At 40.8% G+C, this 27,475-nt stretch overlaps 1 protein-coding gene across 4 annotated transcripts; it reads left to right on the forward strand.

The window, feature by feature from the left end:
* Window positions 1–27,077, forward strand: kdm2bb (lysine (K)-specific demethylase 2Bb). Of its 4 annotated transcripts, none has more exons than XM_013276703.3 (21): window positions 1–411; window positions 989–1,133; window positions 1,237–1,315; window positions 1,456–1,502; window positions 2,542–2,720; window positions 2,879–2,985; window positions 4,716–4,809; window positions 4,966–5,119; window positions 5,232–5,347; window positions 5,925–6,045; window positions 6,427–6,833; window positions 6,940–7,026; window positions 11,978–12,208; window positions 15,992–16,135; window positions 16,225–16,311; window positions 16,438–16,773; window positions 18,792–19,867; window positions 19,959–20,122; window positions 21,446–21,607; window positions 22,870–23,088; window positions 24,827–27,077. In XM_013276703.3, exons 1-21 carry the CDS (start codon window positions 367–369, stop codon window positions 25,006–25,008), a joined length of 4,182 nt encoding a protein of 1,393 aa, XP_013132157.1. In that variant the 5' UTR covers window positions 1–366; the 3' UTR covers window positions 25,009–27,077. The 4 variants fall into 4 exon arrangements, with proteins under 4 accessions (XP_013132157.1, XP_013132158.1, XP_003453933.1 ...); XM_013276704.3 differs by having other exon boundaries at window positions 18,795–19,867; XM_003453885.4 differs by having other exon boundaries at window positions 16,447–16,773.
* The last annotated feature ends 398 nt before the right edge of the window (window positions 27,078–27,475 follow it).

Raw genomic sequence — 27,475 nt, forward strand, 5'->3', positions numbered from 1 at the left:
CCGTTCTTTGTAGTTTAATAAAAGTGGGTACATATACCTCCTTTTTATTGCTTGTTGTTTAAAACAGATATCAGTGCCATTCGATAGCAGGGGGTTTAACCAGTATTAGTATCATTTTTCCCCCACTACTACAGTAAAACCGTGTGACGTGGGGAATGTTTATTGTTGGTGAGCGCGGTTAAAAAGCGTACTGACATGCCGTGACGTTGTCCAACAATGTTTTGGTTCCTGGCGGTGACGTAATACACAAAAACATGGTTCCCTTGTTTTGAACCTGTAAAGCGTGCTAAGTGTTTTCTCTCAACTTCGCCACGCACGGAGATGCATTCGCGAAACTGAGTGGAAGGAAAACAATCGTAAAAGACGATGGCTCAGGCCGCAGAGACGTGTGCTGAATCCGGACGCAGGCTGGTGTGTACCATCTGCCGTGTTAAACGTTAGCTTATGAGGCGAGACTGGCAGCGAGCTAATTAGTTAGCTAAGCTAACGCTCGCGACTGTGAGCGTTGGGATATTTGTCAAGTCACTTAAGATGTCCAAGTTTAAGCAAAACGAGGAAAAACGGCTAACTGTCGCATTTTAGGGTCTACAACTTCTTTTCTGATCGCAGTAGTTGAGCGAGCGTAGCGTAATTAAAACGAGATAAATCAATATCTGGAGCAGCGGAGTCGAGCAAACATTTTACAATCGCTTCTATAAAATATCACAAACAGCTGGCTTCGCCCGCCGATAATCCTGGCTTAGTAGTTTTTGCACTGGTTCACACATTCAAAGAAATGACTGCTGTTATACTACTATCAAAACTTCAGCACAATCCACTGCTCCAGTTTGAAAGTCAGGCATAAAATTAACGATCGGTCCCCTCACACGAGTCACAATGACCGTTCAAGGGGGGCTGAGAGAGGCAGAAAGTGGCCTTCTGGGGTAGAAAGAATTCTTTCCGCGTGGCTCTGTTTTTGTCTTGTAAATCATCTCGTTTTCAATGGCAGCGCTCCATCTCCCGGACGATGTACGACGAAAACGAGGACCTGTCCGACGTGGAGGAAATTGTAAACATCAGAGGGTTCAGCGTGGAGGAAAAGGTCCTCAGTGACAGCTACAGCGCAGACTTTGTCCGGGTGATGGAGGGTAAAGGTAAAGGAGCACGGTGCATATCAGCTTTCTTATAGGTTACATGTGACTGCAGTAGTTTTCAAATAATTGCTTTGGACCTAAATGTAAAACTACTGTCTTGCAGACTTCACTTATGAGTATGTGCAAAGGGAAGGTCTAAGGATCCCTCTCATTTTTAAAGAGAAAGATCAGTTAGGGATCAGGTGAGAAGCCTTTCCTTTAAATGTGCAATGCCTGTGCACATGCTGTAGATTGAACCTACTTTCTATTTTATTTGTATATATTTATGGTTTTGAGTCTGTGGGAACTAAACGACATGTATCCCTTTCCTATAAATACGCAGAATGCCAGATCCAGAATTCACAGTCAGTGAAATTAAAGGACTAGTTGGTAAGTAGACACAGATGCACACACATGCATATTTTTACCAGTGCATATACTTATTACTCTTAGCCTGGGTGCAAACACAACCAAAGTATATCTGCATCTTGTTCAGAGAATAAGGGCTTTTGCATTGTCCTAAAAAAGTAAAAAAACCCCAACCTAAAACAGTCTGTGATATGGTGAGGCTCCATGCTGACTTAAAGAAAATGTAATGGAGTCTGTTTCATGGTCAAATTTACTTTTAATTTAATTTATGATGATGTAACGAAACACGTTCAGTCTGCACTAACTATGACTAGGCATGTGGAAAGTTTCAGGATAATGAGTAGCTGTTTTAGTTTTGTCATAAGAATTTGCTAATTTTATCTGATATTATAGAAATTGATAACTTGAAAGATATAGCAGAAGTGCTTCATTTACTTATCTGCCTACCAACCAGCCAAATCTAGTGGATGTTGCTGATGCCAAATGCTAGAAATGGACATAAAAAAATAGAAGAGAAGGTCAAAAAAAGTCCTATTTTAATCATGCATGTTAATACATCAGTGTTGTTTTTTGTATTTTTCTTAGGATATAAATTATTTAGTGAGCATGCATCTTTTACTCACTCTGCTGTATGCCTGTATCTCTGTCTGTGTCTACCTCTCATACCATTGTGATATGTGTGTAGGATCATCACGGTAGGTTCACCCAGGACCTCTTGCTCATGTTCTGGGGTTATGTTAAAGGTCTCATCATGCTGTTTTCTGTTTGCAACTGTTTTCTAATGCAGTGCAATATTATTGTGTTAAGTGTGCCCTGGAAGAAGTTGAGCCAGGGCATGATTGGGGTGTAGTTGCCCCATCTAGTGGTTAAATTTGGGAATTACAAATAAGAAGTACTGCTCTTGTTCATAGTAAAATATTTTGCAACAGTACAACTTCTCTGTGTATAAATATGACAAAGCATACACCGAATCACAGACAGACTGCACTGGATTGTGTGTTGATGTTGATGCGCACGATCTCATTGGCTAAATTCATTGTATCCTGGTTGTTCTTCGCAGGCAGTCGCCGGTCTGTGGACGTTATGGATGTGAGCACTCAGAAAGGCTCTGAAATGAGCATGGCTCAGTTTGTCCGCTATTATGAGACGCCAGAGGAAGAGCGGGACAAACTGTTCAATGTCATTAGCTTGGAGTTCAGCCACACCAAGCTGGAGAACCTCATCAAGCGTCCCACAGTGGTAATCTGCCCCCGACCCTCGCTGTGTATCATACTATAAGAGGTTTGATAGAGGTCACAAATCTGGTGAAAGATTCAAAGAAGAATGACAAAAATAGAAGATGATAGAACACTGTGATTGGTTGCTGAATGTGCTGCTTTGATTGATTGCTCTCACAGGTGGATCAAGTGGACTGGGTGGACAACATGTGGCCTCCTGGTTTGAAACAAAGCCAAACTGAAGCCACCAATATCATCTCAGAGATGAAATACCCCAAAGTGCAAAGGTATGCATTGCACTGTTGTGCTTTTGTTTTTATGAAGTTCTCTTTGGAGCTGTGTGTCAGTCTATGAGGGGTGGAAAAAAAACTGTGTGTAGAGCAAGAAAATAAATACTAATAAAAAAAAAACCACTTGTAGAAAATGTCTGTTTCTCCTCCCATCTCTCATCCATCACTCCATCACGGTAGAGTACTGCATACTGTCACCTCCTGTACGTGCTCCTTGTTGTTGCTAGGCAGCAGGATTTTTTCCCCCCTCGCATAAGAGAAAGGTTTCTAACAACTGTGGTCTGACTGCACACACACACACACACACACACACACACTCTCTCAGCCAATCAGCCGTTGAAGAGTCAAAATGAATCAAAACCAGGGCTGCCTGTCTTTTTAATGTCAGCTGCCCATATTTTCTACTGTTACACTTAAACCCTGCTAATCTCCTGTATTGTTCATAGAGGTTAGGGAGATGCTGGCAGTGGTTTAGGGTGTAACAGAGTAGAATATCAAACAAGACGATTTTACTGCTGCAATTTCAGCACACCATGCAGACGGTAGTTTGAAATCTATTACTCAAAATAAAACCATTTTCAAAACTGAAACATTTCAGTCATCTGTACTCTTGTATTTTTCCCTTCAGCACAGTCACTGGTTTCCCCTTTGCCTGGAGGCTTCACTTTAAAATTGTTAATCTAGTATACTGTTGCATGAAGACGCATCCCATGTTGTTTCTTTGAACTATGACTTTGACTTTGAACGTGGCATGGTTGTTGGTCCCAGACTTGCTGGTCATATGAAAATGTTGATTTACTGCACAGCCAACCCTTCCAGGTTGCTTTGAGTTGATAGGAAGGCAACAGAAGCTCAAACAACTTCTTGTTACATCCTGCCTTGTATCAGTGGTTCAGCCATCTTCTAATGGCTGCTTCCTGCAGGATAATGTGCCAGATCACATAGCTCAAACTGATTTTTTTTTTTTTAAACATGACATTGATGTCACTGTACTCAAATGGCCTCACATCAGTATGAACAAAAATCTGAGGTATGTTTCCAGCACCTTGTTGAATCTATGCCATGAAGAATTAAGCCAGCTCTGAAGGCATAAGGGGGTCCAGCCGAGAACTAGTGAGGTGAAACTCGTGATATAGCTGTGGAGTGTTAAATTTTTTATTATTGTTGCAGTCAAAGCTACCCTGGATGTGCTCTCATTTATGATTCACTATGAACTCAGTCTTCTTTCATGTGGTGATAACGCACAAGTTTTTAAATTAAAAAGCTGTGAAATAGTCAGTAATGATGTCAGGATTTATTTTTTTAAAATTTTGGCTTAGTTGTTTGACGGATGGTTCAACTGGCAAAATTCAAGCTTCTTTTTATTTGTGAAGGTGTTAAATTCTCTCTCAGTGGCATTCACAATATCATCATGTGCAAGATGTCCTTGGAAGGGCTTTCCTTTTAATGTCTCCAAGTCAGTGGGGATTCTCTTAGAGATTATACTCTTTAGCTAAATTGGCAAATCATTTGTGTCTTGGGGTGCTAATCATTCCTAAATTAATTTCTAGGGGAGAATTGCCTTATTATGAAGTCTTTTCTACGCTGTGTCGCTCCCGAGAGTTACCTGTGTCTGTAGCATTCTGAGATTATTGCTGCCTTGTAATTAGCCGTGTTGTGTTTACCACTTTTTTCTGTTTACCTATTTACTTCTTGTCTCTTAGATGATTTTCTAATTTCCTTTGTAGGTATTGTTTGATGAGCGTGAAAGGCTGCTACACAGACTTCCACGTCGATTTTGGGGGAACTTCAGTTTGGTATCACGTATTCAAGGGACAGAAAGTAAGTTTATTCTGTCTTTGTAAAACTTTTATTTAGGAAGGTTGCCTTTATAGGATATACTGATCACACCTATGAAGACGTCTGCTAATATTCCTCAAAGCTTTGAATGTTGTTAACCGTTGCAGACTCTAAGTGGAAATGACTGCTTCTCCTCAGGTGTTCTGGCTTGTGCCTCCAACTCCCTATAACCTTGCCCTGTATGAGGACTGGGTCCTGTCAGGCAAGCAGAGTGATGTCTTCCTGGGAGACCGAGCTGATGGATGCCAGAGAGTGGAGCTTCAACAAGGATACACCTTCTTCATCCCATCTGGTGTGTTGGCATGGTTGTCTTAAAGTAGCCAGCAGGAGTAGATTAGGCTCCGTTAATGCTCAGCTTTGAATATTTGACCATTTTATAACACATTTAACTCTCTATAATTAAGGGTGGATCCACGCTGTCTACACTCCCGTGGACACACTGGTGTTTGGAGGCAACATTCTGCACAGCTTTAACATTCCTATGCAGCTTACCATCTATGAGATAGAGAACAGGACAAAGGTAGGAGTCTATTTTCTCCACTGTGTGGCTTAACTCTGATCTGGACTGCAATATAGTAAACTCCACGTGTGAGAAATTAATCTCTCTGAGAACCAGGGGAAGGTGAAAAGTTTACCCTCGAGAGAGACGGGAGAATAAGAGATGTGGGGGTTTGCAAAACTCATATTTGGATAAAGTAAACCTTTTTTTAACCCCTTTTTCTATATTTGACTTGCGTTGTGCATTATTAACTTCTTCGTGGCTATCTTTTTCCACTTCCTGTTAAATGTGAGCTGGTCTGCTGGGATTACAGTTGCATTACTGAAAATTCTGCATAGCCTCTGACTGACAGAGCACAAGATACTGCTACAGATAGCAGCTGCCTGGTTCCTTATAGTCCTTTATAGTTCGACTTACGCTTTAAGCTGTTTTTTATATGCATTAAAGCTTTTGTGGTAATGGAAGACCAACTTTGTTTTAACCTTACTTAAATGACCAATCATTGAAAGCATCCATTTGAGATTTTTATTTACTTTTTAATGGTTCTTTAATTGAATCTGTCATTTTTAATTAATTTTTTTTTTTGTCATCCCTTCAGGTTCATTCCAAGTTTCGTTTCCCCTTCTACTATGAGATATGCTGGTATGTCCTGGAGAGATACCTGCACTGCCTTACCAAACGGTCCTACCTTTCTCAGGAGATCCGTAAAGAATCTATGGGTGAGTGAAAAACCTCAATTACTGCACCTAAGTAATTGCACTCTATACCTCTTTGTGACCAACAACCACCAGCAACAGCTCGCCAGCTGGTTGGGTAATACATATTTTTCCCTAGCGACATGTGGTTGCCGGGGAGGGGAGGGGGCACTGACTGGAGCCTAACCCAGCTGGTATGTCACAGGAAGTCACTTTAAATTAAACTTGAATGTTTCGGGGGTTTGGATGTGTTCTTATTGCTTTGTTATACGTGCTAACCTACAAATTGACCCATAATTTCAGGATTACTAACAGGTGCTCCCCAAACTAAAGAAATTATTTGCTCATTGGTATTGCCTGTTATCAAAATCATCCATTATAGGAAATCTGCTTTTATCCTTGCAGATTTTGAGACAAAGTCAAAGACAGAAAGCCCCTCCTCTGACTCCAGGAGTCAAGACATGAACGAGGACTCGTGTGGGACTCATGTCAGAGATGAGCAGGGTGAAAAACTAGAGAGAGTTCCTCAGGATGGACCCTGCACACCCGACAATGGGAAGGCCCAACATCTCAAGGCTGTTTTATCCATCGACTCTGAGGACAGCTGTAACCCCAGCTCGGCCTCTTTAGATTTCCCCAAAACTCCTTCAGACTCTCCAAACTCAGAGCCTCAGAATAAATGGATTCATCTAACAGAGTTTGAACTGAATGGGCTAAGGACGCTGATTGAGAAGCTCGAGTCACTCCCAGAAAATAGGAAATGTATTCCAATGGGAATAGAGAACCCCCAAGCGCTGTTGGATGACTTAAAGGTAAAAAAACCCCAAACAAACATGTTTGCTGCATGCCATCAGATTACTTAATAGACAGGAATCATAGTTCATCCCTATTTTGATTTTGTTCTCTGTGCCCGTCTAGGTTGTCTTAAAGGAACATACCAATGATGACCCCAAGTTAGCCATCACTGGATATCCTGTGGTGTACTGGCCTAAGAAAACCATAAAGGTAAGATAGTGTCACCTGCAATACATCTGTTTTCCAGCAAATATAGTGTTTTTATTTAATTTTCAGGCACTTGCGTATCATTTTATGTGCTACATATCTGTGTAGTTTAAAGCTTATGCACCTTTTGCTTGACTTTGTGGTGCAAGCAACATCACTGAGTATATTTTAAATAGATATTTACCTTTCAATACAGGTGTGCATATTTTATATATTTCTTTACCTATGTTATACAGGTACATATCTGGTATAGGACAATTATTAATGGCTAAGGTCCTGTCTTCCCTCACTCATCCCACCACACACTGCACTCCTTCCCTTTAGCAAAATATTTAACAGTTTGCATAATTTTGTCATAACGGGCTGCAGTATTGCCTAATGAAGTAAATGATGAGGATTTTTAATGATATATTTTTGCTCCTCTGCATAATTTGACATGTGTTTTGTTGTCATTAATGCTTTTTGGTGTGCCTTCTGAATCCAAAACAAGCCTTTAGTGTCCATAAAAACATTGTTTACTATGAGCAGAAATTATATGGCATGTCTCACCATGTCACAGCCTTTGCGTTTTACGTTGGGTGGACTAAATATTTACAGAGATCGAGAAATATTGCCCTCGCTAGCCTTTTTGCTGTCATATGTTTTGAGTCGTGTCGAGTTTCACTTTGAGTGCATGTGCATTTGTTCGAAACACTGCGATACGGTGCATTTGAAATTGTGATATCGTAAGACGAAAATGGTTGTTGATGTCAGAAGGCTCGAAGTGCATTTGATGTTTGCGCCATGTTACCTGAGTTTCTCTAGCCCTGAGCTGAGCAGCAGACTGTGAGGTCATAATTGAGGCTTTTCATTTATTATCCAAATATAACAAAACAAAAAAATATGCTCCTTAATGTCAGTACAATTCTTATCTCACTCACGGTTTAACATAAGATATCCCAAAACACTGGCTTTAATCAGTGTGATGGTTGCAGTTTTAATTAGAAGTGTTTAAATATGCCACGGTGCTGCTCTATTTTAGTGGCTGAATATGTGTGATTAAAAATGTATCCAAACAAACACACAAGACATCGGAGCCTCAGCTGAAAGTTTAAGAATGAGATGTGCTTTACATGAATGCATGAAAGTGAAGTTTGTATGGGTCTTACAAACCCTCAGGATCTCCCCCACCGGGCCCTCCAAAGGCCAGCTGCTGGTCGTGGGGCCTCTTTGTGTTTGCCTTTTGTAATGAGATGCCATCTGGCTCTGGCTGTGCAGAGCCTGCTCTCTTCTCCCTCTGCTACTCATCATAAATATGATAATACCTTTACTGCATTTTCTCTCCACATTGGATGGAGGCAGACTCCCCCCGAGTGCATATTCTGATTCACAGCAGCCTCCCATTGGCTCTGCGCTGCCCAGCGCCCCCTCCTCTTCCTCAGTGAGTCGATCCATATTAATGAGGCAGGCTTGTATGTGTTTCCTACATCTGCTTGTGGTATTGTGGAGCTTTTGGAGCAGGAGGGAGGGCTATAGGCCTGACAGCAGTAGCAGGAGTAGAAGGAGGAGGAGGAGGAGACTGCAGCCATGTCAGTTTGCTGTAAGCTGGACGGTATCTGAAAACCAGCCATGGCCATGTCGCTGAGCGCCGATGATGAGGACTACGACTCAGACTCCGAGCAGGTTAGCACCCTAAAAGCCCTGCAGGCAGGCGTAAGGAGGCCGCCAGGGGAATGCTTGTGTGAGACAGAGCAGTGTGCAGCATCACAGGGCAGTGAAGTAATGGAGATACCTGAAGACAAAAGCACTGATTCAGTTTATCTTCTGTGCTTGGGCTTTGATTTTTTTATTTTATTTTTTTGCCTTTGTTTTTAATTTTTTTGCTTCTTTTTTGCGATAGATTTGTTGTTTATGTGTGCGTGCATGCTTGCATTTTTATTATCAGATAAATCCAGCAATAGGAGGTTCTGTTTATGTAGCTGGAGGTTGCTATTGGTTGTGTGAAGATGCAGGAGCTGAATCTCTAACGGTTTGATTGTAAACCTATCGATTGATATCAGAATACATGTCATGGTAAAACAAAACAAAAGGGGACGGTTATTCTTTCAGTGTGCGTTAATGAAAAGACAGAATTTTTTGTGAAAATGTTAGAAGATGGGACTTGCACGGAAATTGTTAATTCAAATATTTTCCCCCCTACACTCTTTACTCTGAACCACACCCCCTTACATTAAGCCTGTGCCTGCATTTAGATTAAAAAAAAATGCTGACTGCAGATGAATGAGTCAATTCTGTTCTGCTGACAGATATTAAAAAGGCTTTTTTCCCCCCCTCCAAGTTTTATCCCAGTCAAAGTTCAACTATTCAAACATCTTTGGGATGTATTACGTCCACAGCAGGTTGTATAACTGTTAAATCACTGCATTGCTCCAAAGCATAGCAGTTCAGCTTCAACCTGAGCAACTTGTGAAATATCACTGCCCGATTATCTCCTTGTGCTGTGTGGTCTCAACATCTCCAATGCATGGTCTGTATATATGGAGATTTTAAAACTGATTGACATTGCAATTGATCTCCATTGAAAAGTTTACTTATCTATATCCCCTTGAAGAGAAATTGTGAATACCAGGAACCCTTGTTGCATCAGAGCAACGTGAACGTGGTGTGTTTATGTCAGTGCAGAGTTTAGATCATCACAGTGTTCCATGTATTGCTGCTGTCAGCTATCTGATTGTGAAGTTTGCCATATTGTGTGCAGTGTGTGTGTGCTGTCTTCACTGCAATGATGGGTATCTTCCTACTAGCTCAGGGCTGTGTCACTGAACATAAGGGTCTGCTTCTCATAATGTTTTCCAGCTGAATGAGCTCTGTAGTGCTAAGAAATCACTAGCAGGTCACCCGTGCTGTCCTTGTTACTGCACAAAGGGGACAAATGTGCATCCTTCTTGCTGTAAAAAGGCACACACTACATAATACAGATTTCATTGGCTGCTTCTCCTGAAACATGCTGATGAAGGCTTAGCTGCCACCGGTGACATATTTTCTTGTCAGGAGTTCTTGGGTATCATTGCACAAAAACATGAGCAGATACAGGGAGTACTTACTGAGATTTAAGGGACGTTGGTTGTCTTTGGTGATGTTGCTGTTGCCAGCCTTTCCTGTGATTGAAAATTGTGTGTCAGAAGGATATCTGCTTTAGAGATCACCCCACTTATCAGTCTGCAGGGAGGGAGCAGAGTTGGAGGGGGAATTGGTGGAAAATATAGACTACAATCCAAAATCTGCCTCCTTGTGGTTCATGTCACAGGCATAAACAAACATGAATGAAGGCAGTATTCCTGCACAGCCTGGTTACTTGTTGTTTCATGCGAATCTATTGTAACTTCAGCCCATCAGCTGACACTTAAAATGGCAAAAGCTGAGTTGCAGAACATCATGTGTGTTGTTTTGCTGGGTAATCTGGTCTCATTTCATTGTTTCTTCTCTTCTTAATCCCACCCCCTCCCCAACCATCCCATCCTACACACACACACACACACACACACACACACACACACACACACACACACACACACACACACACACACCAATATCTCCCTCTAATCCTGTCTGGTCACCACATATCTGACTGGCTATGTCAGTCAATTCTGTGGCTATTGTTGGAATAAATTATTGCAATGTGCGCAAGATAGAGCCTACTTAATTTTTTTTCTTTTCTTTTTTTTTTTGTTAGATGGTCTCATTACAGTTCTTATTGGTTACAAGTCCGTGTGTCATAGACTGTTCTGTTAGGGAATGGGACGTGGCTGTTGCTATGCTGACACTAGGAAAATCTGCACTGCCGATGTAACTAAAGAAATCCGATCTTCATTTCCAAGAGCTGCAGTGTTTTGCACTCCTCGTTCATGTTTATTTCATCTCACACACTCCACTCTTTTTATTTTTGATTTTTTTCTTCATGTGGCATGGCTGGCAGTGTTTTGACTTGTGGTTTTCATGTTAAAAATACATTGTTGTGGTGGGGATGTGAGCCCGGGGAGGGGGGGCAAAATATATATATGACACAAGAAAAATAATGATGCTGATCAAAGACCCCCTCTTTTCAATTGGCCACTTCTGTTAAATAGAGCACATTTAATCACGCGCACTGCTGTAAATCATGGAATAATAGATCCTAGTGATCCATGTGTGAAATGTAGCCATAAGTGCAGCTCCTCTTTGAAGTAGAAACATGCAAGCAATTGAGGTGCTAAATTTGGAAGACGCCTCCAGGGACGTTTTTGATGTGTTTGTTTTCTCTCGTACTCTGAGCTATACCAGGCGTGAATAATGTGTTTATGTGCAGCATGTCTCGATCAGGTTTGTGGATGTGTTATGTGCTGTTTTTGCGTATATACATGCAGGTGTTTTTTTTTTTTTTTTTTTCCTTTTTGGTTTCGTCTGCGTCTGGAAATCTTGACCCAGAGATGGGGGGGGGGACAAAGAAGGGTCCAGGCAGTAGTTTAGACGTCAGCTGTAGCACCAACCGCAGCTGGATTTAATAGCCTGTTTTTTGTTTTTTTGTTTTTTTTCTTTTTATGTAACATGATTGTAAGTGTGCTCTAAAAGGGCCGCTCGACTGCAGAGCTTCATTATTAGAATGGAGATAATCAGTCATCAGAATGATGACAAACATGTACAGCAGTTTGTTATTAACAATGCAAACCAAAGGTAGTGAAAGCTAATGATGCGAGTACTTTGCCGCTGACATCCTAATTGTTATATTAATTAACTTTCCGTATCTGCCCGCTGCGCTGCATCCCGCTGCGTGCTTAACATGTACTTGGTGAATATTTTGAACATTCACTCTTTGCCAACACATGACTCTATCTGACCTTTAAGTGCATACTTGTTGGCTTATCGTTACTGATGCAACGCACTTTGTCCTCCTCTCTGTTTTGTCTTTCTTTTTTCCTTTTTCTTTTTTTGTTCTTAGCCCCGGCCTCCCAACCGGCCGAAACCTAAGATGGCAGCATCTCCCGCATCAGCGGTCAAGCTGTCGGCCAGCCGGGGTACATCTGGAGCCAGGAGGAGACGGACACGCTGTCGGAAATGCGAGGCGTGTCTGCGGACGGAGTGCGGAGAGTGTCACTTCTGCAAAGACATGAAGAAGTTCGGCGGGCCAGGACGCATGAAGCAGTCCTGTATCATGAGGCAGTGCATTGCTGTAAGTATGATGTGTGTGAGTGAATTTTTGTGTGGTGTAGTCATCAGTGTGGTGGTTAGCAGTGTTGGGTCGCAGCAAGAAGGTCCTCAGTTTGACTCCACCATCTGGCCGGGGCCTTTCTGTTTGCATGTTTTCTCCGGGTACTCTGGCTTCCTCCTATAGTACAAAGACATGCAGTTAGTGGGGTTAGGTTAAATGGTGATTCTAAATTGCTCATAGGTGTGAATGTGACTGTGAATGGTTGCCTCTCTTACTGTTTTAGCCCTGTGTTGGATTGGTGACCTGTCCAGGCTGTACCTTGCCGTATGGTAGCTGGGATAGGCTCCAACCCCCTGTGACCCTGATAAGGATAAACAGAAGAGGATGGATGGATGTACTCATAAGTGTACCTGATTTAGGCTTCTGCAGGAAATTTACTTATGACCTATCTTAGCCATATGCCATGACCTGACATGTAGTTAAATTTCTCGGGAGATAGACGTCAGGTTACGTGGAAGGTTATGCCGCAGAGTTAAAAGAGGGTAGATTTCCTGCTGAAGTATAATTCGGGCATTAATTTTGACAGCAATTTTGATGTAGTTGTAGTCTATTGATTAAAAGGTCATTTAGTTTTAGTCATAATTTAGGCATCTAAATTCTTATAGTTTTATTAGACTAAATATCATTATAGTAGGCTAAATCTGAAGCTGATTCAGTTGATTAAAATATCAAGTGTAAATATTGGGCTGTGAGGGTTCACTCAGCGCGGTTTACAAAGCATCTCATTTTCTTTGAGATCAAATGTGAAGCACTTCCACATATCTTCTCTTTTCTTGTTCCGAAGCGTTGACATGTTGTCGTGTTTTCATGAGAAACAGGAAGCATGGGTGCTAGCTGAATCCTCCCTTACACAATTACAAGGAGATTATTTCTGATTGGATCACTTCCGACTTGTCCCGCCTTTCATCACAGCTTATTATTTCTGATTGGATCTCATCTGTCCAGAATACTTTCATCTTGTTTTCATTTGTTGTTGTTTTTATTCCGTTATTATCTTAATTTCATCAGGAAAAAAAGAATCTTTGAGGAAAAGTATTGGTTAACGAAATTAACATTGGTTCTTGTTCTCATTGCAGAACGCACAAACAAATTGTGGTATGCTTGTTGGCTACAGGGGAACAAGCAGCATAAATAGCACACATTAATGAAAATAAAATAAAATAAAATTGGGAGAGCTGATTCCTTTCCATCACAAACGTTCACCAAACTCATACCAGTAGAGCAGCTGTATTCACTGCTTCAAATATAGGAATCCAACAAGCAGCTCTTTCCAATTGAAAGTAATTCTCATCAGATATAGTCACTGATGCTGCTCGAAGCTCGACAACAAGTGATAATGATTGGCCTCCTGGGAGCCACATGCCTCCAGCACCTTGAAGAGCCTGAGCAGGCGTCTGCACAGCTGTGGTGACATATCTACTAGGACTCTCCACGAGGCTGAGTTTCATATACTTATATTCAAAATTGTTAGTTTCACATTTCCATTTCTGTTTTATATAAATGGTGCTCATTGTTTTAACTTCCTGAAGTCCCTGATTGGTAGCAAATTCAAAGCCTTTGGTGAAATAAGAAGGTACACCCAGTGGGTGATTCACTTAGCCTTGGATAAATACTGAAAATGGATGGAAACGCCTACATAAGCTATCTAAAACTTACTGTATCTTCTTTGTTTGATGATGAAGTTATTTAAATGTAAGTCTCTTGCATATTGGTGTCACTATCAGTGAAGAAGTCAAAGCTTCTCGACAAGAAACAATTCAAGTATTTAACCTCTGATCAAACGACAGCTTGGTTTCTCTACAGATTAAACAAACAACTTCTAATGCCTCAGTGAGCTTTAAAGTACTTACAGAGCTAGGATAGCTGTTTGTTGTATCTATTGTTAGCTAAACTAAAAGTCTCAGAGTACCACTTTATTGTCCTTGAGTGCATCTGTAGTGACATAGACCAGTGTTATCCTTTCACCCAGCAGCTGGTTCTGCTTAGCTTTATGTCCCTCGACTGTGGACCCAAGGCATCTGCACATTAGGTTAAAGCAGAGGTGGTTCCTTTAGTCAACTTCCTTGATGCTGTTTCATATTCCTGCACCAATTGAAGGGTGTTCATCCCTCCCTAGGCAATATTTTCTGTGTAGATTCTCAGTCATCCAGGGCATGGTAGTCTTAAGCATTGAAGGAAACTGCACTTCCTTTTAGGTTTGTAAAGGTGTTTCACGAAGCCTCTCAAGTGAAGTGAGTTCTCAGAACTGATGGAAGAGTCTCAGATATTGGTACCACATTCAAGACAATTCTTGAGATCCTTTTCCAGGTGCTTCAGCTGTCATTCACACATTTATGTGACCTTAAACATAAAGATCCCAGGATTAGATACCACTTGACAAAGAGGTGAAACATCCTCATGAATCTATAGAAAGAAGTCCAGTTGTCTCTGACTCAAATGCTAGACCGAATGGCTCATGACCTCGATGACTGAGAAACTGAGAACATTAATAAGCTTTGCTTTCTTATAATTTGTTATATTTGGTTCTGGAGTAGTTGCCTGAATGTTTTTTTTTATTAGTTGCTGTTTGTTGTAGCTGTGTAATAAAAAGAATGCAAGTAGCAGTATCAGATATTACCTGTTACAATAGCATTTATATAGACGCACAGAGAAAGTGATAATGGCCTGGTCTGAATGTTTCAGTACCAAGGACAGAGACTTGTAGAGAGGCTGAGTTTGATTATTTCTGCCTTTCATATGATGAGAAGGACTGTTTTAATGTTTAATCATGCTAGTTAAAAGATAGCGAGAGAACACTCGGGTCTTGGGCTTTTTAGCCACCGTGTCTCGTGTTTAAATAATGCAAAACATGCTTAGCTCACCCTTCATATTAACTTACTCTAACACAGATAGAGAGCAGTCATCAGAGCCAGCGATTACACACAGTTCATCAAGAGCGACTCTGTTGCTTTAGCCCATTTATTAGTTGGCTAATGTTGTTGTAAATCTGTTTGGAAGCTCATGGTAAATGATGAACTAGCTGTTAGGGCTATAACACTCTGGATTCATATGGAATATAAATGAATGAATAAATCAGGTCATTTTTTTAAAGCTATGGTGGCAAACTTGAGCTGTCAGGCTTTTAGATCACAATTAAGGGTAGCTTATACAACTCTATAAACCAGCTACTGTCTTAACAATTAGTGAAATCAATCTTCCGGTCGCATCAATATTACATTATTATTACTTTGAGGTTGCTGTGGCTCAGAGGAGATAGAGCAAGCTGGCAGCTGAAGCAAATGGCTTGATGTTTTGCGTTTGGTCCATGTGTTCTTCGGAAACTGAACTCCAGATTGCCTCCAGTGAATGATTTGTGTGTGTCTATGATGGACAAAGTATTGTATGTATAGAATAAAATGATCTATGTCTGTGCGTGTGTGTAAATGGGTGACTGTTGCTTGTAGTGTAAAGTGCTTTGAGTGGTCGATAAGATGAGAAAAGAGCTATATAAATGCCAGTCCATTTACATTTTTCCATCACTCAGATTGGATTTAAAATTTTCTGGGTCCTTAGTTGAGTCATATGAGGAGTAGGCTGTTGAAAGCCATGGCAGCAAATAGTTCCAGCTCTGCTTTGTTTCACCCTTCTGAAAGTGTGGGTTAAATTTTGTTGTGACAAAGAATTGTTTAAAAAGACGAGTGAGCTGATGCAGAGCCTTTATCTTCTGCACTGTTTTTTCTTTGTTTTTTTTTCTCCCTCCTCCAGCCCGTCCTACCCCACACAGCAGTGTGTCTCGTCTGTGGCGAGGCAGGCAAGGAGGACACCGTGGAGGATGAGGAAGAGAAGTTTAACCTTATGTTAATGGAGTGTTCCATCTGTAACGAGATCGTTCACCCTAACTGTCTCAAGGTGAAGGCCTGAGTGTCACTCAGCTGCTGAATAATTGCTCGTTTCGTGTCAAACACTGTTTAATAGCCAGCGTGTTTCTTGTTATTCAGATTAAAGATTCAAATGGAGTAGTCAATGATGAGCTGCCAAACTGCTGGGAGTGCCCAAAATGTAACCATGCTGGGAAAACTGGAAAAGTAAGCATCAGTATGGACTTTATTCTGAGTGTGTTTGAGTGATGCATTTGTTAAACAGCCGAGTTTTAGTTAAGAATCTAAGAACCAGAAAAATAAAGTTGTGCTCTCTTTTTTCCTAACCTTTTGGCCTCAAAGCAAAAAAGGGGCCCAGGGTTTAAGTATGCATCCAACCTTCCTGGCTCGCTGCTCAAAGAACCGAGGTTAAACCGAGATTCAAAGGAAGAGCCAGACCTACCCATGGTGGCTCCGACACCTATTCCTGCCTTGACTACCACATCTGCTGTGAAGAGGAAGGTGGAACGGGATGTAATCGCAAAGAAAAATGACGAGGAGCCTCCTAAAAAACGCCCCCCCTTGCTTTCTCTAGAGGGTATTCCCCGGCCGAGATTGGAGGACAATCCTCTTAGGAAAAAGAGGAAACTTTTTGACACAAATGATGAGCCTAGCTTTGTTAAAAAGAAGGTAAGACCCATGTCTCTTTGTTTTTTATTTAGGCTTTTTAAAAATATATTTAAAATATTTTTTTTAATGTTGTGTTTATCAGAAATGTTACAAACGGTGAAGATGCAGAAAAACAAAAATGGAAGAATATAAGTATTCTTGAACCACCCTTCATTTCTTTATACTTTGCTTCTAAGAAGTCAGACTGTTTTGTTTTTTTAAAGTGGTCTTGAGCAATAGTTCACCTGGCTTTGTTACAGTTTTTCTTTGGACATTGGCTGCTTTTTCACTCATTTTCAGAGCAGTCTTTGTATCTGACCATTTTCAAATCAGTGTTTCTTCAATGCCAGGTAAGCTGCTTAACAGTGATCTATGAATCATTAAGGTAAAAAAAAAAGGCACCTACCAATGCTGTGTCTATACGCAATAGACAATCCAGACGAAAACCATTTTAAATTGTATATTTTGGTACTTTGTTACTAGTGGGCTGTTGCTAAAACATGTAATTTGTTCCCATTTATTTTGGTGAATCTATGAAAAATGCCTAAAAAACACAGTTTGATAAAAATAAAGTAGTAATTATGTCATTACCCAGAAGGTGATTTCCAAAGAGCGACTAGCTGAAAACCATATGCATTATGCATTCACAGCATAATGCATACTGTGCAATATGTCCTTAAAACATTTGAGGAAGCTTGACAAAAAGAAGGCGTGACATGCCTAAAACAAAACTATCTACAGCAGATGAACAGTATCTAAAAGTCATGTCCTCAAGAAATTGGAAAACATTTAGCAAAGATTTGACACATTACATAGCATCTGAGGTATCAGTTGATCCATCTACTTTTCACTGACGCCTCAGAAAGGGTCTTAGTTGAAGGTTGGCTGTCAAGAAGCCATTCTTATAGAAGGGAAACAGACTGAGGTGTGACAAACTACACAAGTTCTAGACTGAAAATCAGTGACAACGGGTCTTATGCAGTGATTAATCTAAATTAGAAGCCTTTAGTTCAAATTGTTATCAATATATTTCAAGATTCAAGAACTTTATTGTCAATACAGGAGTATACACAGTATACAGCGTACCGAAATTCTGTTTCACCCCAAGCCCCCATGGTGCATTTATAAGTATACAAAAGATATATCTCCAAGAGATATAAAACTAGAAATTACAAATAAATAACGTGCTAAATTTCGGTAAAATTAAGGGATACAAAGGTACTAATTACTAACTATACAATACTATAATGATAACTATACAACTACACTATACAACTATACACATTTGGAGGAGGTGAGGAGAGATACAACAGTGAGTGTCTACAGCAGTCTGTAAAGCATGGTGGAGGCTCTGTCATGATTTAAGACTGCATTTCAGCCAGTGGTGTTGGAATTATGAACGCAGAAATTTACAGTCAGATTTTGATCCAGCATGCAATGCCATGTAGAAAGCATGCAGTAAAAGCATACCTGGATGGAAAACACAGAGTGTAACTCTATCAGTCATGGATGGGCCTCCTCAGAGCCCAGACCTCAACATTAATGAAGGAGTGTGGGATCATCTTGACAGAACAGAACGAAGGCCAGCCAACATCCAAAAAAGAGCTTTGAATGTCCTTCAAGAAGCCTGGAGAACTGTTCCTGAAGACCTGAAGAAATGACAAGAAAGCTGCCTGAGAGAGTTCAGACTATGTTTGAGATTAAAGGTGGTCATACCACATATTGACTTTCAAACATGTATGTTTGTGCAAGTTTCAGCAACATTTTTCCAGTGAAAGTTAAAGAAATGAGGCATGGCTCAAGACTTTTTCAGAATGCGATATTTTTTTTTTCAACTTTGGTTTAAGATGTTGCATAAAATGCAGACAGGCACTAAAGTTTTCAAATATTTGTCTGCAGATGTTTAATTAAAAACTTGAATATATTTAAAATATGTCAAAGAAGCAAGAACTTAATTGAAAGTCCTGATCTCCATGTGGAAAAGCTGATAATTCTGTCTGCTTTCAAAACATAATTATGCTCCCTCTTTTCTTTCTTAGAAGAAGCTTTCAAAACCGGATGATTCATTTACTTCGAAGCTGCTTCAGCATATTAAGAGAGAGAATGATCACGGTGATGAAGAAGACGACCAGGAGGATCACGAAGAAGATGGGCTGTCCTTGGAGAGGATGCATTTAAGGGAGAAAAATGAGTATGACGATGAGGACCAAGACGGGGACGCTGAGGAAGAGGTGACGGTGAAAAAAGAGAGGGACAATAATGCAGAGGACAAAGCTAAGGTCCTTCTAAGCCCGCTGCTGAGAACGTCCGCAGCCCGAGAAAGTGACCAGACATCCTCCAACTCTCCCAGAGCGGGACCAAGCGGTGAGTCGGGAGAAGCCCAAGAGAGAAGCTCCGCTCAGCTTAAAGCACGACATCAGCGTAAGCGGCTCCCAAACAAGGAGGCGAGCAAAGAGTTCAGCCAGGAGACTCCGAAGATAGAAGACTGTCTGAGCAGCCAGAAGCTGGGCTCAGTGAAGAAGGAGGAGGACAGCCCAGCCAACCTCAATCGTCGACCACTTAAGACCGAAGACTCCCTGACCAATCAGAACCGAAAACCACTAAAAACTGAGGACCCACCTGCTAATCCGAGCCGTAAAGCCCTTAAAATGGAAGAAGGCGTAAACAATCAAAACAGACTGCCGCTGAAAACAGAAGACAGCTTGACCAATCAGAATCAAAGGCCAGTGAAATCTGAGCCCGAGAGTGAAGTGGACGAACAGAAGCCCAGGTGGCCTCTTAATAATGGCAGCAGCGACCTGGGCGACTGGCTGCGACACCGGGGGCGGGAGATGAACGGGACACCGCGTGGCTACTCGCCGCTCGGTTGGAACAGAAACGCACCGATCGCACCAATATGCCCTCGACCGCTTCCCTGCCGGTCGCCACCGAAGTGTATCCAAATGGAGCGCCACGTGATCCGGCCCCCTCCCATCAGCCCCCCGCCCGACAGACTGCCCCTGAATGACGGCGAAGCGCATGTGATGCAGCGAGAGACCTGGATGATGGTGTTCGGTCACCTCAGTCACAGAGATCTCTGCGTCTGCATGCGTGTCTGCCGGACCTGGAACAGATGGTGAGTAGAAGGATGATGGAGTTGAAAAACGTGCCTTCTGCACTTCATCACACAGCAGTCCAGCGAAAACGTCCGCTGTCTCTCTCATCAGGTGCTGTGACAAAAGGCTCTGGAAGCACATCAATCTGAACCGCTGCAAATCCATCACTCCCCTGATGCTGAGCGGGATCATCCGCAGACAGCCGGTAGCCCTGGACCTCAGTTGGACCAACATTTCCAAGAAGCAGCTCAGCTGGCTCATCAACAGACTTCCAGGTAAGTAAATCCACCCAGCAATACACAGGTGTGTTTGTGTCTGTATGAAACAGCCTTAGTGACATGTACAGGTAATGATGAAGGATTTTATGTGGCAGTTTTGTGTATTTATCTGTTTATTAACACCGGAAACATGACACAATTTAGGGAGTCGGTCTGACGGGCTTTAGAAAGAGACATTTTTAAAACTAGTTAGTCTCACTACATAATGAGTGAGACTAACTCATTATGTAGTGTCAGTCCATTGAGTCAGTCCATTTTGAGGACTGACTCAAAATGGATTGGGATAATTTGTAGTTGTCCTTATTTTCCAAGCTTACGTCTTCACTCTTAGCTTAGTCGTGAAAAGAAAGAGACTCACTGCAACAGTTTTACCACCCTTTGGCCATAATTGTGGCAAATAAACCAGATATACGGCAATATTATGTAATTTATTTATTTATTTTTTGGTCAGCACATTTGTCTCACTTAAGACTGCAAAACCAAATGTAGTGAGCTCATCATGTTACAGAGCCCCCTAATGGTCACATGTGGGAAAAAAATATTTTCAAACTACTTTTGGGAGTCATTCAGAATCATTTTTCCTTTTCTCTTGAGCCTTATGCTGTCCTGTGAGAGGATATTTGCAGTTTATTGAAAGGATGTTTCAACAGGCAGAGTGGCCGCAGTGTGGAGCTAATGCCTGTTAGCTCTGCTGCAGCTGCTCTGCCTGGTTGTGGAGGTAAATGTGGTTATGGTTTGGAGTTTGTGGCTGATTCTGTGGTGATAAAATTATTTAGATCTGTGGTCCTTATGTAGCTCACGTGTTAGCATGTGTTAGCATTCCAAGAGTTCAGAAATACTGCAACATAAATGTAATGCAACCAGTGCATGTAGTTGGTGTTAAACCTTTCCAGACACAGCCCAAATCGCAGCCACAGTCGTCGCTGCAGCTCATCTCATAAGGTTTCTGGAAGAGTGGTGTGAACAGGTTTTACTTACACCTGAGTAGCCACGAGGGTGCATTGATTCACCCTGTGGTCATTGCCAGCAGCTGTATACATTATAATGTATAATATAATGTATAATACTGTATCAGAGGTATGATACAGTATTATAGCTGAGCCACAGGCTGAGCTGTGGCTCAGCCTCTCTGTGTGGATGGTATGTCACTGTTCAATCTTCCAGAGAATTTCTAATTCAAATCCATTCATTATGTGTGTGGTTTTTTTTTTTTTCGGTTTTTTTTGGGCGGGGGGGGAGAGTATTTGATTAAATGCAATTTTTCTATGCTGACATTTGTAGAGGATGTTGTCTATAACAAGATTTTTTGTGTCCTTGCAGGTCTACGTGTGCTGCTTCTCTCTGGATGCTCATGGGTAGCCGTCTCTGCTCTCTGCACCTCCAGCTGTCCTCTCCTGCGAACTCTGGATGTTCAGTGGGTCGAGGGACTGAAAGACGCTCAGATGAGAGACTTACTGTCGCCTCCCACAGATAATAGGCCAGGTACCAGCCGTTTTTCTGTCAAACACCAGGACAACATTATTGAGTGAGAGAGCTTGATTACAGAGGGGGGAAAAGGAGATTGTTGGTATAGTGACTCTGTCTGTGTTTTCTTTTCTGAATCACTATATTTCAAGTCACTCTGTTTCACAATGGTAGAATACAAATTCATCTAAAGACAAGCTCAGATGAACTTTATGTACTAAACTAAATATCTTTGAGAGCTGTTTTCACACATGCACTTCCCCTGAATTTATCTCAACCTGTTAAAACTGTTTTTAAAAAGCCTCCACAGTCGAATGGCAGTTCTATCACAAGCTCTAATCTACCGATTCGTGTTCAACTACATGAATTTTCCCTTTTTTCCTGTTTGTGGAAAAGATTTCCATCTGTCCTGAAAAAGAACATCTTCACAGGACTGCATAGAGTCCCGTGAAAGCCAGATACACTGTTACAGCTTTCATAGGGATTAAGAAGGTCAGTAGTAGCCAGGTGCTGCTAAAAAAAAAAAAAAGCAATTGATTAAGTGATCATCAGCAAGTGTGAGCACCTTAGTGGCAAAATGGATGTCCCAGCAAATTCTCCCCAAAGTCAGACTGTGCAATGTGCAGAGAAACTGCAAAACACCCAAGAGCTACATTTCAGAGTCTGCAAGTCTCTGTTAGCATTTTGCATGTCAAAGCTCGTGACGGCAAAATTGGAAAAAAGACTGAACAAGTATGACTTCTTTGAAAGGGTTGCCAGGGGAACGTATCTTCTCTTTAAAAAAGAGGCTTAGGTTTGCATCTGCACAAACCACAAGACTTTGAGACCAAAGTGGAGGTGTTTGGCCATAATAGATAGAAAAGTAGATTGATTGGTGCATAGATTAATTGATTGATCCTAAAAGGCAAATTATTGTGTTACAGCATTAAGAATAACAATAGTACCGTGTATTGTAGATAAACAACAAAGTTAAAATGTTTTAGGTGCATAGTGAAGGGCCTTTACTGTGTGATGGATGTGTGCAAAGCATGTTGCAGGAACATGTCACCCAGATGTGCGATGTGTGCCTTTAATGTTGTTTGTAGACAACAATGCAGCTTTGTGGCAGAGAGATGAGTTATGTCAGGCTTTAGATCCAGAGACAGCAGTTGTTAGTAGGATTACTTCACTGTTGGGGGATTTGTTTCTTTTCCACGCTCATTAACTATATACCATGAATCATCTCTCTTTACTTAATCCCTCTGGTAATCTCCTCCCCTGTGTTTTTACACATTTTGTAGGTCAGTTGGACAACAGGAGTAAACTGCGTAACGTAGAGGACCTGCGTCTGGCAGGGTTGGACATCACCGACACGTCTCTGCGCCTCATCATTCGTTACATGCCCCTCTTATCTAAGCTGGACCTCAGCTACTGCAACCACGTCACTGACCAGTCGGTTAACATCCTGACTGCTGCGGGGACAACCACCAGAGACTCACTCACTGACATCAATCTGTCAGGTATGAGTCTGTCTTTGTAGGCTCTAAATCTGCCTGGATTAGACTCATTGCACTGACTTGTGGCTGAAATCAAAATTTATTAGACCTGAATACTGAATTATCACCACTGTCCCCTGTAGATTTATCTCAGTGAATGTATAAGCTTGATATTTAGCCCCATTAGCAACACCGTGCTTTAGAAAACTAGGTCCAATATTAATAAATAATACAGTTATAGTACTGTGCAAATAACTCCCATCACCCCTCATTTCTTTATATGTTGCTGGGAAAATTGAAATTAGGTGCAGAAGTTTATTAAAAATTGTGCAAATATACACTGAAGTACAGCATGTACGGCAAAAACAGAGTTTGTACAGTTTTAATGAGATTAAAAATCAATATTTGGTCTTTATTCTTTAACATAGCCTGAACTCTTTTAGGGTTAGGCTTTCTTGTAATTTCTTGAAGTAGTCTTCAGGAATAGTTCTCCAGGCTTCTTGAAGGACATTCAAAGCTCTTCTTTGGATGTTGGCTGCCTTTTGTTCTGTTCTTTGTCAAGATGATCCCACACTACTTCGGTAATGCTGAGGTCTGGGCTCTGGGGAGGCTGATCCATGACTGATGGTGTTTTCATTACGTGTTTTTCTATCCAGGTATGCTTTTACTGTATTAGCAGTGCATCATGTTGAAAAATGAAGCCGCTGCCAATCAGATGCTTTCCAGATGGTATTACATGGTGAATGAAAATCTGACGGTACTTTCCTGCGTTCATAATTCCATTAATTTTGACAAGATCCACAAAACCCGATGGCTGTAGATACTCACTGTTGTATCTCCATACAAATGAATGAAGATGATAATTGATGATTTCAAATCCTTAAGAGTGGCGTCTTGACAGCCGGCCATCCACTGAGATTGATTCTGACTTGATGTTTGTAGACTGCAAAGTAGGCTTCAGTGAATGGATCAAGTGGGGGGCCAGATGCATGTCTCAGGTCCTGTGTCCAGTCTTTGGATGTTTTCCTAGTTCTTCAGGACCCAACTTTCAGATACTGTTTATCGGTTGTAGATTTTTGTAGGCCTGCCACTTCTTCTTTGGTCCTGTGCTTGTTTAGTTTTGCATTGCACACCAGGCAGAGCTGACTGGCTACTAGTAACGTTTTTTTAATTTCTTTTTTGCCAAGCTTTCTGCTATGTGTCGACACAACACTGGTTTATCCCTTGACTTGGGTACCTTTTTGGTGCTTAAATGATTCATAGGTCAGTTTTAAGTGGCTTTGGCTTAACAAACAAACAGACAAACAAAAACATTCCTCTGAAAATGTCAGGTACAAGATCTGGACTAAAAAATAGTGAAAAGCAGCCAGTGTGTAAGAAAAATTTTGAAATGCCTTCACAAAGCTTATTGCTTTAAGACCGCATTAAGAAATTCCTAGAAAATCTGGCTCCTTGGATCCACAGCATAAAGAAATACGGGGTGAGTCAAGACTTTTGCACAGTACTGTAATTTTGGAGAGGAAATCTTGTTCAGTGGCCTGTGCAGAACTGATAAAATAACTCAATACTTTTCCTCCAAGAATATTATTAAATGTTTAATGCAGTAAATCAAAGGGCCATTTTAGAAACCTCACCATACTGAGACCGTTTGAGCTCCTGTCCCAAAAGGCTGATTAATCCATGCGTGTGCAGAGTCTGTGTCAGCGCAGGTGACCTGTTATACACCATTTAATTTTTCTTCCAACCCAATTTCTCCCTGCAGTCTGTAACAGGGTCACAGACCAGTCGCTGACCTATTTCAAGCGCTGTGGAAGCATTTGCCATATCGACCTGCGATACTGCAAACAGGTGACCAAGGAAGGATGTGACCAGTTCATCGCCGAAATGTCCGTCAGTGTGCAGTTTGAACTCATTGAGGATAAACTGCTGCAGAAGATCAGTTAGGCACACGGACAACTCTGGTGTGATTTTTTTTTTTTTTTTTTTTTTCACAAGTAGTAAAAATGCCGTCCACATGGAGGCAGCAGAAGACTGCTTACTTGTGTGTGAGAGAGCATCAAGGACAGTGAATACTCCTGTTAAACTGATCTAAAAGGAGTTTGCACTGCTAAGCAAGAATGTAAAAATGGTCCAGTAATGGATATATATATATCTATATATATACATGTGTGTGTATATATATATATATATATAAGTTTTTGTTGTCACACCTGTTTATACGTTATTTATTCCTTTATATTGATTGTTTTATGTATTGTATCCTGGTTATCTTTTTGGTGTTTATAGACTATTTTTTGTTTCAATGCAAAGTTTATTGCATTATAGAAGAATATTTTTGTATCAGAAAGTGTTTCATACATTTATGTGCAGTATTAAATGGACCACTGTAGTGGCTCCATGCTGTAGTGCTTTTCAAATTCGCCTAATAAGCGAAGGAACCCCCAGTACGTTTCCGGGGAGGAGACACGAATCCCTTTGAGGACTGTGTCAGGAAGGGCATTCGGGCATAAAAAAAGAAAAACAACAGCCAAATTAAAACACGCGGAGCTACCCGCTGTGGTGACCCCTTTCCAATAAGGGAGTGGCTAAAAGTAGCTTTTATTAAATGCACCACTGTACAGTATCATAGCACTGAAAGCGATTATTAGTTGGCATTGCTGTTAAGCTCTTTATTGTCAAGAGACAAAGGTCTAACGATTTGTTGCCAGACTTGTAGGATGGTAGCTTGTGTTTGTGTGGGTGTTTTTATATTTTATTATTGTATATGCCAGAGTTCTGCTTCCTTTTAGATAAAGGTACTGTATATTTTGTTTTCCATGTCCGTTTGGATGAAATATCTAGTTATTTGCACTGATGCGGTCAATACGAATACATGAATGTATTCTTACATACACTATACAGTGTACAGTGTATAAAGCATATTTTTTAAACACTAAAACGTTCTGCTAATTTTACTAACAGCTTGTAGGTAACTGGGCTATTATAAGATAAAAACATCTCCATCACTCTTTAGTATTCCCGGTGCTTTGTGGAAGGAAGCGTTTTAGCTCTGCATGCAGACATGTTTACACCACTGTCAGTAGAGTTAGTAACAGTTAAACGATATAACCATGTTTACTCCAGCTGAACTCCACGTTACCATAAAGGAGAGACTGTGTGCTGAATCATGCAAGAAGTAAAGAATCTGCAAAGCCCACAAGGTTTGAAGTTTAGAAAAGAGGATCAGACATATAAATGAAAAATGCAACTGACTGTCTCTACTTTGTAAATCGCTCTTATTTTGGGCTTTATATGCATAAGGGGTCATGTTCCAAGCAAATTGAGAACAACATTGAGAAAACAAGTGAAACCAATAACAGTAAAGCCATGCCAATCTCAAAATGTGAGGCCTTCACCAGAAACTCAGCATGAGACCAAACACACTGTATCCAGTGTAGGAGAAAAGTGAAAAGGTCAGCAGAGGGTTGTATGAAAGATTTCTGTAAAATATAAAAGTGAAAAAGAGGGTTTTTTTTCTTTGTTAGCCAGAAAGTCCACTGAAAACAAAAGAAAACACATTAACACTGGTTTATTTTTTATTTTTTTTATGATATTTTGAGTTGATCTTCTGATGTAAGTACATTGTGACCTGTCATTCGGTGATAAAGTTTCAAATTCATAAGCAATGTTCTTACTGTGCACCTATACTCTTTATAATTGTATTAAGACATTCAGAAGTTGTTGGAAGTTTTGACTGACTCATGAGTTTAGTGATTTTTAATAGATTTTCGTTTTCCTCTTTAAAACTCCAGATTTTTCTAAAATGAAGTCTTTTGCGTAATTTTTGAATAGCGCTCCAGTCCATGCAGTTCAGTGGATGGGTTTACATTTAAAATTTTATGTTTTTATTAAAAGGCCGTGTCTCCATGAAATATTTTAGTACATTACTTCAGATCTATTTATCTGTACATAATGTACACGCAAAGCCTCTTCAGAGTCGACCTTTGAGATATTAAATTCATTTTAAATACTGATGAGTGTGTGAGTTTCGTCCTTTGGGTTTAATCAGTAACAGGTTTGTATCTTACACTGGAAAGCTGGTCATGTTAGATTTACCTTTGTGTTTCACAAGTGAATATTTACCACACGCTGGCTCCTATATAGTACTGTGCAAAACTCTTGAGCCACCCCTCATTTCTTTATATTTTACTTATAAGGAGCCAGACTTTATTGAGAATTTTAAGTGGTCTTGAGCAATAGTTCTCCCAGGTTTCTGGAGGTCTTTCAAACTTAGAATTTGGAAATTGTCTGCTTTTTCAAAAAAGTCTTTAACTCTATTGGTCCCTCTGTGCTCACTATAATCAACACCTCGCTGTTCTCTGGTCAAGTCCCTGCTTATTTTAAGAGCACTGTCATCCATCCACTTATAAAA

The sequence above is a fragment of the Oreochromis niloticus genome, linkage group LG7, assembly GCF_001858045.2.
Source record: "Oreochromis niloticus isolate F11D_XX linkage group LG7, O_niloticus_UMD_NMBU, whole genome shotgun sequence".
Classification (NCBI taxonomy): domain Eukaryota; kingdom Metazoa; phylum Chordata; class Actinopteri; order Cichliformes; family Cichlidae; genus Oreochromis; species Oreochromis niloticus.